At 39.6% G+C, this 14,034-nt stretch overlaps 2 protein-coding genes across 2 annotated transcripts; both read left to right on the top strand.

Annotated features, from left to right (window-relative positions):
• The first annotated feature begins 802 nt into the window (after positions 1-802).
• Positions 803-4,771, top strand: LOC115668730 (purple acid phosphatase 2-like). Its single transcript, XM_056304960.1, has 8 exons — positions 803-1,301; positions 1,541-1,741; positions 1,837-1,948; positions 2,159-2,388; positions 2,844-2,982; positions 3,423-3,643; positions 4,123-4,244; positions 4,339-4,771. Exons 1-8 carry the CDS (start codon positions 1,104-1,106, stop codon positions 4,529-4,531), a joined length of 1,416 nt encoding a protein of 471 aa, XP_056160935.1. The 5' UTR covers positions 803-1,103; the 3' UTR covers positions 4,532-4,771.
• A 4,209-nt stretch (positions 4,772-8,980) lies between these two features.
• Positions 8,981-12,754, top strand: LOC115672860 (purple acid phosphatase). Its single transcript, XM_030594836.2, has 8 exons — positions 8,981-9,485; positions 9,737-9,937; positions 10,033-10,144; positions 10,358-10,587; positions 11,123-11,261; positions 11,685-11,905; positions 12,192-12,313; positions 12,408-12,754. Exons 1-8 carry the CDS (start codon positions 9,282-9,284, stop codon positions 12,598-12,600), a joined length of 1,422 nt encoding a protein of 473 aa, XP_030450696.1. The 5' UTR covers positions 8,981-9,281; the 3' UTR covers positions 12,601-12,754.
• The last annotated feature ends 1,280 nt before the right edge of the window (positions 12,755-14,034 follow it).

Genomic DNA, 14,034 nt, shown 5'->3' with positions numbered 1-14,034 from the left:
AATTGCAACATTTGTTAAAGAATAAAATGAGTACATGCAATATCTTGAAATACGAATCAATAAAAAACACCAAAGCACAAATAAGAACGTAACTTCCTCTCTCTTTTGATAGTTTTCCTCCAATACGTCAAAATCTTTAAACATATTATATAATCTTCCCCTTGTTAATTAATTAGGAAAGGAGCTTATAAGCTACTTGTCTGAGTAGAGAACAAGAACATGGACATGTGGTGCAATGGATGCGTGTAAAACAAATATTTTGCCCTTTGGCATAATAAGAAGTTTAATCCGATTAAGAAACATGTCGCCAGTTCCTCGTGATGGAAGAAGATACATGAACCTTTGGACTTTTGGAGCAATTTCTTTTCGGAAAGCGTATGCTTTCTTGTTGCATAGTGGTGTTATTGTTAACTGAGCATTAAGAAGTGAGTCACATCAAAGCTAAGATCACAGACCCAGCTCTTTCTTCCTCAGACAAAGTCTTAATCCCAGATTCCATAACGTCGCCACCAAATCACATCGCCAGTTTTCGAGTTTCAGAGTCATTTCTCATTGTTCTATTTCTCTACAGAACTTGGCAGTGGCCTATTCTTTGCCTCATCCATCGATGGTCCAAACCGGTTGCATGCGAAAGAAACTGGCAGTGGTGACACCCAATTATAGTCCAAAACAATATTGCCTTCCTCTCCTTGTCAGAAGAAGAGTCAAACGATGCGCTTTTTCGCCGTTAGTATTACGAAGTCTCCCATGGCTGCAACGTCAACTGCATACTTCGAATCGTCCTCATCAAGAAGGGAAGTAAAGAAATAGAAAGAATCATTTGCGTATTCCCTTAAAATAAAGCTAAGCCTCTTTTCATATTTGAGGGGCTGCGAAATTCTTATATTAAAGTTCAAAAGAGTTGACATTTACACTGTATATGCGTATAGTCCCGTGGATATTCCCCGAGTTTTATGCAAACCCCTCCTCCTTTCTATCTTGAAGAGGCGTGTTCCTCAGTACTACATTCACCTATATAAAGGGTAGTGCGATTGATGTGAGACTTTGTGGGGGGTGTGTCACGTAGGTTCTTGTGCTCTTCCATATCCCAGAATAAGACCAAGATGGCTGTTCTGGGATCTTCTTCTTGTTCGGTAGCTGTTGTTGGGGCTGTTCTTGTTCTTGTTCTGGTTTTGAATGGGGCTGATTTATGCAGTGGAGGGAAGACCGGCACTTTCGTCCGTAAAGTGGAGAAAACTGTGGACATGCCTCTGGATAGCGATGTTTTCCGAGTGCCTCCTGGCTACAATGCCCCTCAACAGGTCTCAACTGAGTTTGTATTCTTGCTCTTTCTCTTAGTATAGCACAAGATTTTCCTTCTGTTCTTTTGTGACTTGTGAAATGGTTGAAATCTACGTGTAGAGACACGCTGGGACGAGCTTGAATCGAATTAATTCAGTTTCGGATTTGATGTGATTTAATGCTAGAGGTTATTGCTGTTAATTTCGTTCTATTCTCTGTGGTTTTTGATTTGGGTTTTGGATTTGGCGCGAGTCTTTAGGTACATATGACACAAGGGGATCATGTGGGAAAAGGAGTGATCGTGTCATGGGTGACTCAGGATGAACCTGGGTCCAGCGTAGTGCTCTACTGGAGCGAAAACAGCGAGCACAAGAAAACAGCAAAGGGCAAAGTTAATCGTTACAAGTTCTACAATTATACTTCTGGTTACATCCACCATTGCACCCTCGACAACTTGATGGTAAATCTCTTGATTCCTCCAGAAGTATTAATTTTTTGGTGCTTGGTCCGTATGATTGGGTAAATGTAGCTGATCTTTGTTTTGGTTACTGGCAGTACAACACTAAATACTATTATGAGGTCGGAATTGGACACACGGTCCGACAGTTCTGGTTCATTACTCCTCCGGAGGTTGGCCCAGACGTTCCATACACTTTCGGTCTCATAGGTAAGTAAATCATGTTATCATGCATATATAGTCAACGACAGAGTAACGTCAAAAGCTCATTCCTGCGTATGTACTATAGGTCAATGCAGAATCATTGGTTTTGATAATTAATTTCATCAGCAAGTCGCAGCAAATTTAGTTCTGCAGTTAATTTACACGCATCCATGGTTCTAGTCCTTTCTATGCTCAGCATGCCGATGAACATTGCAGGGGATCTTGGTCAGACTTTTGATTCAAACCGAACGCTTGCCCATTACGAACATAATCCGCAGAAAGGACAGACTTTATTGTTTGTTGGAGACTTGTCATACGCAGATGATTATCCCGACCATGACAATGTGAGGTGGGATACATGGGGAAGGTTCGTCGAAAGAAGTGTAGCTTATCAACCCTGGATATGGACAGCAGGAAATCACGAAATCGACTTTGCTCCTGAACTCGTGAGTGCTAGCATTATACTTCCACCAAGACATATGTATTTCACATTCAGAGTCACATAAGCCTTAATCCCTAAATTTCTGTGATAATTCGTTACATCATGAAATCTCAACTATTCCGATCATAACCTTCCTCTGCTGCTTTTGGTGGCTAAGAACTTCTATCCAAGTTCCATGTCATCATATTGCAATATTCCTCTTCATCGGGAAGTTGGGGAACTGAAGGAAGCAATAAATTCAATTCTTGAGGTTTATATAAGGCGAGACAACGGTAGAACTGAGACCGTCACCCAGTGTAATTTCACAAAACAGATAAACGCTTTACAATATCAGAGTTTATGATGTTACAGTAAATACGCAGGGGACGAAGTCCCTTTCATTGTTATCCTGAAGTTTCATGATGTATGAGTTCATATAATGACACGACTGATGATGTCGTACATTCTTTTTTTCTGCAGGGCGAGTATAAACCCTTCAAGCCCTTTTCGCACAGATACCATGTCCCATATAGAGCATCAAACAGCTCCTCGCCTTTTTGGTACTCGATCAAGAGAGCTTCGGCATACATCATAGTCTTATCATCATACTCTGCATATGGTATGATTTCTACATCCTTGACTATCCTGCCAACATAGATGAGACTGAGATGCTACTCTACGGAACCTCCCATGTTTTCAAGAAATCTTTTTTGACATGATGACAATATTAATTTGTGTGCAAGGTGGAAAATAGATGAAGAATCATAGGAAATTCTATTTTGATATCTGTGGATGAAAACGGATCCCTTCTTTTAAGATTTCGTTTGATGTAGTAGACTGCTCATACTCGGGGGAGCAAATATTTCATCGATAAACTCAAACATCCAGTAATGGAAATGAAAGTTCGTTAGGCATTAAAATCGTTTTGATTTGATGTTATCATGACATGTACGGTTATACCAAGAAGAACAATAGAGGCATGTCTCTCAGAATGCCTATTTTTATTGAATGTCGTAGCTCACTTCTGCTTATTTCCTTTTACCTCTGTCCGCTCCTAAGGTACATATACTCCCCAGTACATCTGGCTTGAACAAGAGCTACCAAAAGTTAACAGGACGGAGACACCGTGGCTGATTGTTATGATGCACTGTCCGTGGTACAATAGCTACAACTATCACTACATGGAAGGAGAAACCATGAGAGTGATGTATGAACCGTGGTTCGTGCAATTCAAAGTAGATGTGGTGTTTGCAGGGCATGTCCATGCCTATGAACGATCTGTAAGTCCAAATGTTTCCTTTTCCTTATTATCTAATTTTTCAGCTTTATCTCGGTAATAGCCTTTCCATAGGAAGATGCATAAAGCCAACTCTGATGAGTTAGTCCAATCAAACTATCAATTTCAATGTTCTCCAAAGAGATGAAATTAACACGTCGACAGCAATAGAGATTTCTGTCCAACAATCACAATTTATTTTTTCCATGCACGAAGTGTTGCGAGGATGAGCAGGAAACCAGAAATTCTGCTTGTTTGTTTTTGAACCAGGAACTCACGGCCGACAGGAGGTAACCGGGCGACACGCAGCCACCACACACGTGCACCGGTTAAGTCCCGCCTGCGGCGCTGGATTCGAACACCCAACCTTTGCGAGAGGAAGAATGCCATTTCAGAGCGCCACCCAGGGGGGGGTGAAATTCTGCTTGTTTGTTTGTCTAGTTTAAATGAAAGAACTCGCTGGCTGATTGATGAGTGTCCCAGGAACGTGTATCCAACATTGCATACAACATTGTGAACGGCTTGTGCATCCCTGTTGATGATCAATCAGCTCCAGTGTACATAACGATTGGCGATGGAGGCAATATCGAAGGTTTGGCCACCAAGTAAGATGCATTACCTCACAAAACACTGCCTAATTTATTCATGACTATTCTGGATCCCCGTTGGATCGTGTAAATATCTGATTTTGTTATGCAGCATGACGGAACCCCAGCCAAAATACTCAGCCTACCGCGAAGCCAGCTTTGGCCATGCGATGTTTGATATTAAGAACCGAACGCACGCATATTTTAGTTGGAACAGAAATCAAGATAAATATGCTGTGGAAGCCGATTCAATGTGGTTCTTCAATAGATTCTGGCATCCAGTTGACGATTCGACAAGCATTTAATGATTGTCACAAGACAAGACAAGTTTTCTCTTTAAATTTCCTCAATATATTCACAAGCAAATGAAAGTTCTGCAATTAGCTAGGCTCATTCGAGTTTATGGTATTATGTTTTTCTAACAGAATTTTTTTTTTTGTGAATGAACGTTCATACTGGAATTTCAGTAGATGCATATTTTTGATTGCTGAAGTTCCTAATTAGCATGTCTGTAAAACTTTTGCTGATAAATAATAATTTTGATTTCTCAATACAATTCCTATGTTGCGGTGATGAGTGTTTGATATATCTAAAAAGATACACACGAAGGACATACTTTTCAGATCATAATCATAATACATTTTTTAAGATTAACATGCAATAATTCTTAAAGTAAAATCCTTCGAATGGACAAAGATATGCTTTACCAAACCCAGTAAACAGATATCCGATGATTCACTGAACCAAAAACATGTTAGGTAGTCCTGAGCAGGAGCATGTACTTTCAGATCAAATTGAGAACTTTAGTTTATGAAAACTAAAATTGAAGACAGAATCAGGTTGAGCTCTAGGGTAAGGATAAGTGTGTTTCGTTTATCCTAGAGAGCATGCGATACGATGCCGGTGTGATAGTTGTCGTGTGTATCAAATATGTAATAGTTGTCGTGTGTGATACTTGTCCCTTTAGTTAAAGCAGATCCATCTTCTTACGGACTACTTAGATTGCCAAAATCCGTACTTATGGAATCAGAATTTTGGTCTATTTTACTCAAGCACCCAAACCGTTGAAACTAACGAAATACTGAGCTGGCAGATTGATCTTTAGTTAGCTGTGGAAGATGTAAAACCCATTTTGACAGGTCTAATGTAGACCGAGAGGAGGACATTGAGGAATATGGAGCTGCTCTTACCGGGCTTGTCTTAGTTGTTATTTGATGCAATCTGCATTCTTAGGATTTAGAGAAAAAATGTCGGGTAGACTCATTTTTTCATACTCATTTTAAGTCGAGGACGATATGAGAAATTTTTCTCATAATAATTCAGGGCTTCGAGAGCAGAGGCTTAATGAGAAATTTTTCAGCAAATTTAGTATATGTAAGATGAAAATTAATTTGATCCCATCATTTAAACCGGTCAACTTTCAATTGAATACATGTACTAATTTCATAAAACCATCTTACGGGTGACATTGATTTTTTAAAGTAGCCGTAAATTGTGGACCACTTTCTTTTCCTAACATGAGAAAAGTCGAGGGAGGCCGTTGTGATGCGTCTGTGCTTTAGGCAATGTTGGACTTTTCCTTCTCAATAGTCAGGCGAGTGTTACACGAGTTTTACTTACTCGTATGTAATAGTACGAGTACCTTTTGCATAAATTCAATCAGTCACCCAATTAACCACTGGACACGAATGAGAAGCTGGGCCTGAGAATACGGATGTAAGAAGGTAAAGATAAACGACAAGGCAAGAGAAAAAACACAACCAAAGAGGAAAGGGTGGGGACTGCTACGAGCACCCGTGGCGGCTTTGGAGAGCTTTAGGTCAGTCAACTCAAGGCGTTCACGCGATTCTCATTGACAAATCCTCTTCATTCGTGTTGGGGAGAACCGGGACAACAATTTTTAAGCCCAATCGAGGATCAATGTCTCCACCACAATTTAACCGATCCAAATTGACTTAATCCTAGCAACAACCAACAATATTCCAGCAATTCAACCTTGCAATAATAAGGAGACAAATGCAACGACGACACTAAGATTTAACGTGGAAACTCAATGAGGGAAAAATCACGGATCGCCCCAAAAAACTTTCACTAATCACCAAGAATAGTAAGATACACGGAGTTCTTCTCTAGTTACATATTAGATGCACAACATCAATAATACAACATCATTTCCATCACCACAAAAGCAGATTTACATAAATAGATAAGAAAACCCTAATCGCAAATGAAGAGTTCAGAAGAGATTTTCAACGAACGAAACCGATCAACTCGTAGCCCTCAGTCTCACGAACAACATACTAAAATTTTGAGCCAATTCCGACAACGTTTGACCTTCGGATCGGGACCGCGAAGATGCGCTCCTTTTTTTTCTTCTCTTCCCCTGTTCTCTCGGTGAGCTCTCGATGAGCACTTTCTATTTTCTCTCTCCTAGGCACACTTGGGCACACGAAGCAGCCCCTTTTTCTTTCTTTCGGACTTTTTAACTTTTCCTTTTGTTTTTCCTTTTTGGCATATTGGCTGGGCCCCACAAATGAGGCGGGACCCAGCCAACAATTCGCACGGTACCAAAGATTCCTGGTGGGTTGGTTGTGGATGATGATAAATCCTCGTCCACGGTCTACCGGTGTGTGCTCGGTCTTTACTTTGTTGTCTGTCTTGTCGATACATATATCATCGATTTACTAAAATTTTAACCGATTGATCATGTCACGTGGATTTTATTATTAAATAAGATGATTTATGGAATAAAAGAAAGTAGGTGCGTCAAGTGTTTTCGCGTGCATGTATGTATTGGGTTATTATCTTCTCCAGTCATACAAAAAGGATTTAACGATCGCGAACGATATTACTTATAGAAAACCTGATGCTTAACTTAATGTCGGCTTATGGCTTGTGTGTTCATCTTGTATCAATGTGATCATTGGGGGCGTCCGTTTATGAGCAGAAATGGGCTCAAGCGTAGCCAGGGGAGGAATTCGAAAATCTCTTTTTCTCATTTGATTTGGCCAATTCTCTCATCGATTGTGAATCATCGTGGAATGATCTCTTTCTAAGAAGTAATCATAACTTCCTCCGTGGTTTCTGATGTTAGGACGAGGGTGAGGAGTTACTGTTGTTCTGCATGCTTTCTCAATTGAGAGTGGAAGCAATATATTAATGTGATTAAGTAAAATTGGACATTGGCGAACGGTTCGAAGTGCCCCATGATTGTACAGAATCTAGGAGATCTTCCTTTTCTACAGTATGGTTCGGCATTCCCCCCAAATCATTTTTCTTGCACCCCCTTCTTTCTTGGACCAATAATGACAGAAGTATACTATCGATTTTCATCGTGCCAATGATGTAAAATTAGTAATTTAATTATCTCAACTAACGCAAATTATGGCATGGCATGACAACATGTCACGAATTGTCATCCATGGTGATCGCCATGTGGGACCGTAGACGGCGAATTTTGACGGAAAATTTAATGGATACCAAAGTCGTCCCACAAATATAAAGTATTACGGATATAAAAATGATGTCCTTTGAATTTGGTTCTTGCCGAAAAGGGATTTAAAAGATGTGGTTCGCATGATTTGATACTAATCAACATAAAATAATGGTGACGAACATAACTAGAGAGCTTACTTTAGGCTCCGTTTATTTCGTAGAAGATGAATGAAAATATTTTTCTAAAAATGATTGCTTGTATTGTTTGAAATAATTAGTCAATGGAAAATATTTTTAGACAATGAAGAGTTTTTATCTATTCATTTTTATAAGTAATACAAGCGGTCATTGTTAGGAAATCATTCATTTTTCGTGAAATAATCGGAACTTAGGTAAAGAAAATTGGTCCCTTGGGCATCTCCCCGTGCACCAACTGGATTGGAATTGGGCAGGTGCTAGTTGCTCTTTTATTATTATTTCGACTTTTTTGGCTAGTCCATTATGTTGCTTGTCTCACTTTCACACACTTGGCCAGGCTCTTGTCCTAGCTAATTTCATATTTACTCTATAACTCTGGATGATGGTACTGACATGGATCGTCACAAAAAGTATAACAACATAGATATTCATGTTAATCAAATTCTTCGCCAAAGTTTACGTTGAGCTTTATTTAAAGCGGATTTGAACTCCATCATGTACATGTGTCCTCTGATTTAAAGAAAATAATACCACATAAAATTGCGATATATATCGAATAATAAGAAGAGTACATGCAACTTTTCGAGCGCATAAAATAATAGGATTCAATAAGAAACACGAAAGCACAAATAAGAGCATTAATGGGGAAATTCCTAAACATATCATATAATCTTCACCTTGTCATTTATATATGAATTGAGGAGCTTACTATAAGCTACTTGTCTGAGTAGAGATAAAGAACATGGACATGTGCTGCTACTAATGCAAGTAAAGCCAACATTTTTCCCTGTGGCGTAATAAGAAGTTTTATCTGATCAAGAAACATGTCGTAGATTCCTCAGGATGGAAGAAGATGCATGAACCTTTGTACTTTTGGAGCAATTTCCTTTCGGAAAGCATATCCTTTCTTGCTGCGTAGTGGTGTCAAAGCTAAAGATCACAGACCCAACTCTTTCTTCTTCAGACAAAGTCCTAGTCCCAGATTCCATAACGTCACCGCCAAATCACGTCGCCACTTGTGGAATTTCAGTCATTTCTCATTATTATATTTCTTTACAGAGCTTGGCAGTGGTCGATTCTTTGCAACATCTATCGATGGTCCAAACCAGTTGCAAGCGAAAGAATAAGGTGATCATTTGCTGATCCCCCTAAAAAAAAGCTAAGCCATCTTTTCACATGTGAGGAGCTACGAAATTCTTATTTTAGCGTTCAAAAGAATTGGAATTTTTCCCTGTATATGTGGATTGTCCCGTGGATATTCCCCGAGTTTTGTGCAAATCCCTCCTTCTTTCTATCTTGGAGGGGCGTGTTCCTCGGCATTACATTCACGCCTATATAAGGGGTTGTGCGATTGACGTGAGACCTTGTGGGGAGTTTGTCGCGTAGGTTTTTGTGCTCTTCGTATCCCAGAATAAGACCGAGATGGCTTTTCTGGGATCTTCTTCTTCTTCTTGTTCGGTTGCTGTTGTTGGGGCTGTTCTTGTTCTCGTTCTGGTTTTAAATGGGGCGGACTTGTGCAATGGAGGGAAGACCAGCACTTTCGTGCGTAAAGTGGAGAAAGCTGCGGACATGCCTCTGGATAGCGATGTTTTCCGAGTGCCTCCTGGCTATAATGCACCCCAACAGGTCTCAACTTAGCTTGTGTTCTTGCTCTTGCCTAAGTATAGCACAAGCTTTTCCTTCTGTTCTTTCTGTTTTTAAAACCCTTTTTTGACTCGTGAAATGGTTGACATCAACATGTTGAGACCCGCTGGGACAAGTTTGAGTCGGTTAATTCGGTTTCGGATTCGACGTGATTAATGTTAGAGGTTACTGTTGTTGATTTCGTTCTTTTCTTTGGGGTTTCTGATTTGCGTGATCGGTGCGCGAGTCTTTAGGTACATATAACACAAGGGGATCATGCGGGAAAAGGAGTGATCGTGTCATGGGTGACTCAGGATGAACCTGGGTCCAGTGTAGTGCTCTACTGGAGCGAAAAGAGCGAGCACAAGAAAACGGCAAAGGGCAAAGTTATTCGCTACAAGTTCTACAATTATGCTTCTGGCTACATCCACCATTGCAACCTCAACAACTTGATGGTAAATCTCTCAGTTCCTCCTGAAATATTAACTTTTTGGTGCTTGGTTTGTAAAATTGGGTAAACGTTGCTGATGTTTGTTTTGTTTACCGGCAGTACAACACCAAATACTATTATGAGGTCGGAATTGGACACACGGTCCGACAATTCTGGTTCATTACTCCTCCGGAGGTTGGCCCTGATGTTCCATACACTTTCGGTCTCATAGGTAATTAAATCGTGTGGTCGTGCATACATAGTCATTAGCTCAGAGAAACTTCAGAAGCTCGTTCCTGCGTATAGACCATACGTCTTTGCAGAATCATTTGGTTTTGATAAACAAGTTTATTAGCGAGTCCCAGCAAATTAAGTTGTGCAGTTATTTTACATGCATCCGTGGTCCTACTCCTTTCTATGCTCAAGATATTGATGAACATTGCAGGGGATCTTGGTCAGAGTGATGATTCAAACCGAACGCTGACCCATTACGAACAAAATCCACAGAAAGGACAGACTGTATTGTTTGTTGGAGACTTGTCATACGCGGATAATTATCCCAACCACGACAACATGAGGTGGGACACATGGGGAAGGTTCGTTGAAAGAAGTGTAGCTTATCAACCCTGGATATGGACAACAGGAAATCACGAACTCGACTTTGCTCCTGAAATTGTGAGTGCTAGCATTGTACTTCTACCAAGACATCTATTTCACATTCAGAGTCACTAAGCCTTAATCCCTTAATTTCTGTGATAATTCGTTACAGCATAAAATCTCTACTATCCGATCAATTGGTAATTTGCTTTGATCCTGGTTGTTAGATCAAACAATCCTCTGCTGCTTTTGGTAGCTAAGAACTTCTATCCAAGTTCCATGTCATCATATTGCATTATTTCTCTTCATCGGGAAGTAGGGCAGCCGAAGGAAGCAATAAATTCAATTCTTGAGCTTTATATAAGGCGAGATGACGATAGAATTTAGAACGTCACCCAGTGTAGTTTCGGCAAAACATAGGATGCTTTCCAATATCAGTGGTTATGATGTTACGGGAAATATGCAGGGGACAAAGTCCTCGCCCTTTCATTCTATTACCACCACTTCCCATTCATTACCTGGATCATCATCACATATCATGGAAGTTTCAGGATGTATGAGTTCATATAAACGACATGACTGATGACGTGGTACATTCTATTTTTTTCTGCAGGGCGAAAATAAACCCTTCAAGCCTTTTACGCACAGATACCATGTCCCTTATAGAGCATCAAACAGCACCGCGCCTTTTTGGTACTCGATCAAGAGAGCTTCAACTTACATCATAGTCTTATCGTCATACTCTGCATATGGTATGATTTCTACGTCCTTGACTATCCTGCCAACATAGATGAGAATGAGATGCTACTCTATCTAACATCTTGTGTTTATGAGATAATTCTGTGGGACAATAACAATATTCATTTATCTGCAAGGTCGAATAGATGAAGAATTAATATGGAATTTTATTTTGATATCTGCGGATGAAAGAGGATCCATTCTTTCAAGAATAGACTGCACATAGACGTGGGAGCAAATGTTCATAGACAAACTTAAACATCCAGTAATGGAAATTAAAGTTCGTTAGGCGTTAAAATTGTTTTGATTTGATGTTATTATGACATGTACGGTTATACCAAGAAGAACAATAGAGGCATGTCTCTCATAATGCCAATTCTTATTGAATGTCGCAGCTCACTTCTGCTTATTTCCTTTTGCCTCTGTTCTCTCCTAAGGTAAATATACTCCCCAGTACAAATGGCTTGAACAAGAGCTACCAAAAGTTAACAGGAGTGAGACACCGTGGCTGATTGTTATGTTGCACTCTCCGTGGTACAATAGCTACAACTATCACTACATGGAAGGAGAAACCATGAGAGTGATGTTCGAACCGTGGTTCGTGAAATACAAAGTAGATGTGGTGTTTTCAGGTCATGTCCATGCGTATGAGCGATCTGTAAGTCGAAATGTTTCCTTTTACTTATTATCTAATTTATCAGCTTGATAATGGTTATAGCCTTTCCATAGGAAGATGCATATTACTATCAACTTCAATGTTCTCCAAGGAGATGTAATTAACACGTTGACAGCAATAGAGATTTCTGTCCAACGAAATAAAAATTCACAATTTATTTTTTCCATGTACGAAGTGTTGCGAGGATGAGAAGGAAACCAGAAATTCTGCTTGTTTGTTTGTCTAATTTAAATTTAAGAACTGGCTGGCTGATTGATGAGTGTCACAGGAACGTGTATCCAACATTGCATACAACATTGTGAACGGCTTGTGCGTCCCTGTTCATGATCAATCAGCTCCAGTGTACATAACGATTGGCGATGGAGGCAATCTTGAAGGTTTGGCCACCAAGTAAGATGAATTACCTCACAAATCACTGCCTAACTTATCCATGACTATTCTGGGTCGACGTTGGATCATGTAAGTATCTGATTTTATTATGCAGCATGACGGAACCCCAGCCAAAATACTCAGCCTACCGCGAAGCCAGCTTTGGCCATGCGATTTTCGATATTAAGAACCGAACGCACGCATATTATAATTGGCACAGAAATCAGGATGGATATGCAGTGGAAGCCGATTCAATGTGGTTCTTCAATAGAATCTGGCATCCGGTTGATGATTCTACAAGCGTTTGATCGTTATCACGGAACAGGACAAGTTTTCTCTTTGGTTCTTCAATAGAATCTGCAATTCGGCTTGTTTGAGTCTGTTGTACTACCTTTTTGTAACACAGATTTGTGTTTTTTTTTTTTTTAATTTTAATGAAAGAATCATACTGGAATTTCAGTAGGCTGCATATCTTTAAATTGCCGAAGTTCTTAATAAACATGTCTGTAAAACTTTTGCCAACGAACGATGATTTAGGTAGTCCTGAGCAGGAGCGTGTAGTTTCAGATCAAATTGAGAACCTTGGTTAAAAAAACTGAAATTGAAGACAAAATCAGGTTGAGCTCTAGGGTAAGGATAAGCGTTTCATTTATTCTAGAGAGCATGCGATACGGCACGTGTGATAGTTGCCGTGTTTATCAGTATGTGATAGTCGTTGTGCATGTCAATATGAGATTGTTGATTGATATATCATCACAAAACGTAAGCGTAACCTTAGACTAAGAGATTTCATTAACTGTAGTTTTAAGGTTACAAATACTTGGAGTGGATATCAATTAGCATCCTTTCCTTTTAAATCTATTCTTTTTCCCTTTTATATCTCATTTTTATACTCAATTTAGGTCGAGGACAGGTAAAAAATCTCAACATCGCTTTTTATCCTCCGGTTTAAGAAAACAATAGCACCTAAAATTGTGATATATATCAAATAATAAGATGAGTACATTCAACATTTCAAGCGCGTAAAATAATATGAATTAATAAGAAAGATGACAGCACAAATAAGAACGTAACTTCCCCTTTCTTGATAGTTTTCCTTGAATATTTTCGAAATAGTTAAACATATATATAATCTTCACCTTGTCATTAATTATGAATGGAGGAGCGTTTACGCTACTTGTCTGAGTAGAGAACAAGAACATGGACATGCGGTGCAATGAATGCATGTAAAACAAACATTTTGCCCTTTGGCGTAATAAGAAGTTTTATCTGATTAAGAAACATGTCGTAAGTTCCTCGTGATGGGAAATACATGAACTTTTGCAGCAATTCTCCTTTGGGAAGCATACGATTTCCTGCTGCGTAGCGGTGTAATTGTCAATTAACAGTTAGTCACATCAAAGCCAAGATCACAGAGCCAACTCTTTCTTCTTCTGACAAAGTCCTAATCCCAGATTCCATAACGTCACCACCAAATCACGTGTGGCCACTTTTCGAGTTTCGCAGTCATTTCTCATTGTTGTTTTTCTTTACCGAACTTGGCGGTGGCCGATTCTGTGCCGCATCTATCGATGGTCCAAACCAGTTGCACGCGAAGGAATATGGTAGAGGCGACACCCAATTATATTGTCCAAAACATTATTGCCTTCTTCTCCTTGTCAGAAGAAGAGTCAAATGATCCGCTTTTTCGTCGTCATTATTACGAAATCTCCCGTGGCTTCAACTTCAACTGCAGACTTAGA

This window comes from Syzygium oleosum, unplaced genomic scaffold (assembly GCF_021117445.2).
Source record: "Syzygium oleosum isolate NSW1041296 unplaced genomic scaffold, Sole_v2.1 Sole_v2.33, whole genome shotgun sequence".
Lineage (NCBI taxonomy): Eukaryota > Viridiplantae > Streptophyta > Magnoliopsida > Myrtales > Myrtaceae > Syzygium > Syzygium oleosum.
The sequence above is the reverse complement of the archived record's forward strand: the minus strand, read 5'-3'. Positions and strand labels throughout refer to the sequence as shown.

What these genes read in the sequence shown, in the direction of transcription:
- LOC115668730 (XM_056304960.1), top strand. Translation starts at nt 1,104, where the DNA reads ATGGCTGTTCTGGGATCTTCTTCTTGTTCGGTAGCTGTTGTTGGGGCT. An exon ending in TCGACTTTGCTCCTGAACTC is followed by an intron (nt 2,389 to 2,843) that starts GTGAGTGCTAGC and finishes TTTTTTCTGCAG; the next exon opens with GGCGAGTATAAACCCTTCAA. An exon ending in ATCATCATACTCTGCATATG is followed by an intron (nt 2,983 to 3,422) that starts GTATGATTTCTA and finishes TCCGCTCCTAAG; the next exon opens with GTACATATACTCCCCAGTAC.
- LOC115672860 (XM_030594836.2), top strand. Translation starts at nt 9,282, where the DNA reads ATGGCTTTTCTGGGATCTTCTTCTTCTTCTTGTTCGGTTGCTGTTGTT. An exon ending in ATACACTTTCGGTCTCATAG is followed by an intron (nt 10,145 to 10,357) that starts GTAATTAAATCG and finishes TGAACATTGCAG; the next exon opens with GGGATCTTGGTCAGAGTGAT. An exon ending in CTTGAAGGTTTGGCCACCAA is followed by an intron (nt 12,314 to 12,407) that starts GTAAGATGAATT and finishes TTTATTATGCAG; the next exon opens with CATGACGGAACCCCAGCCAA.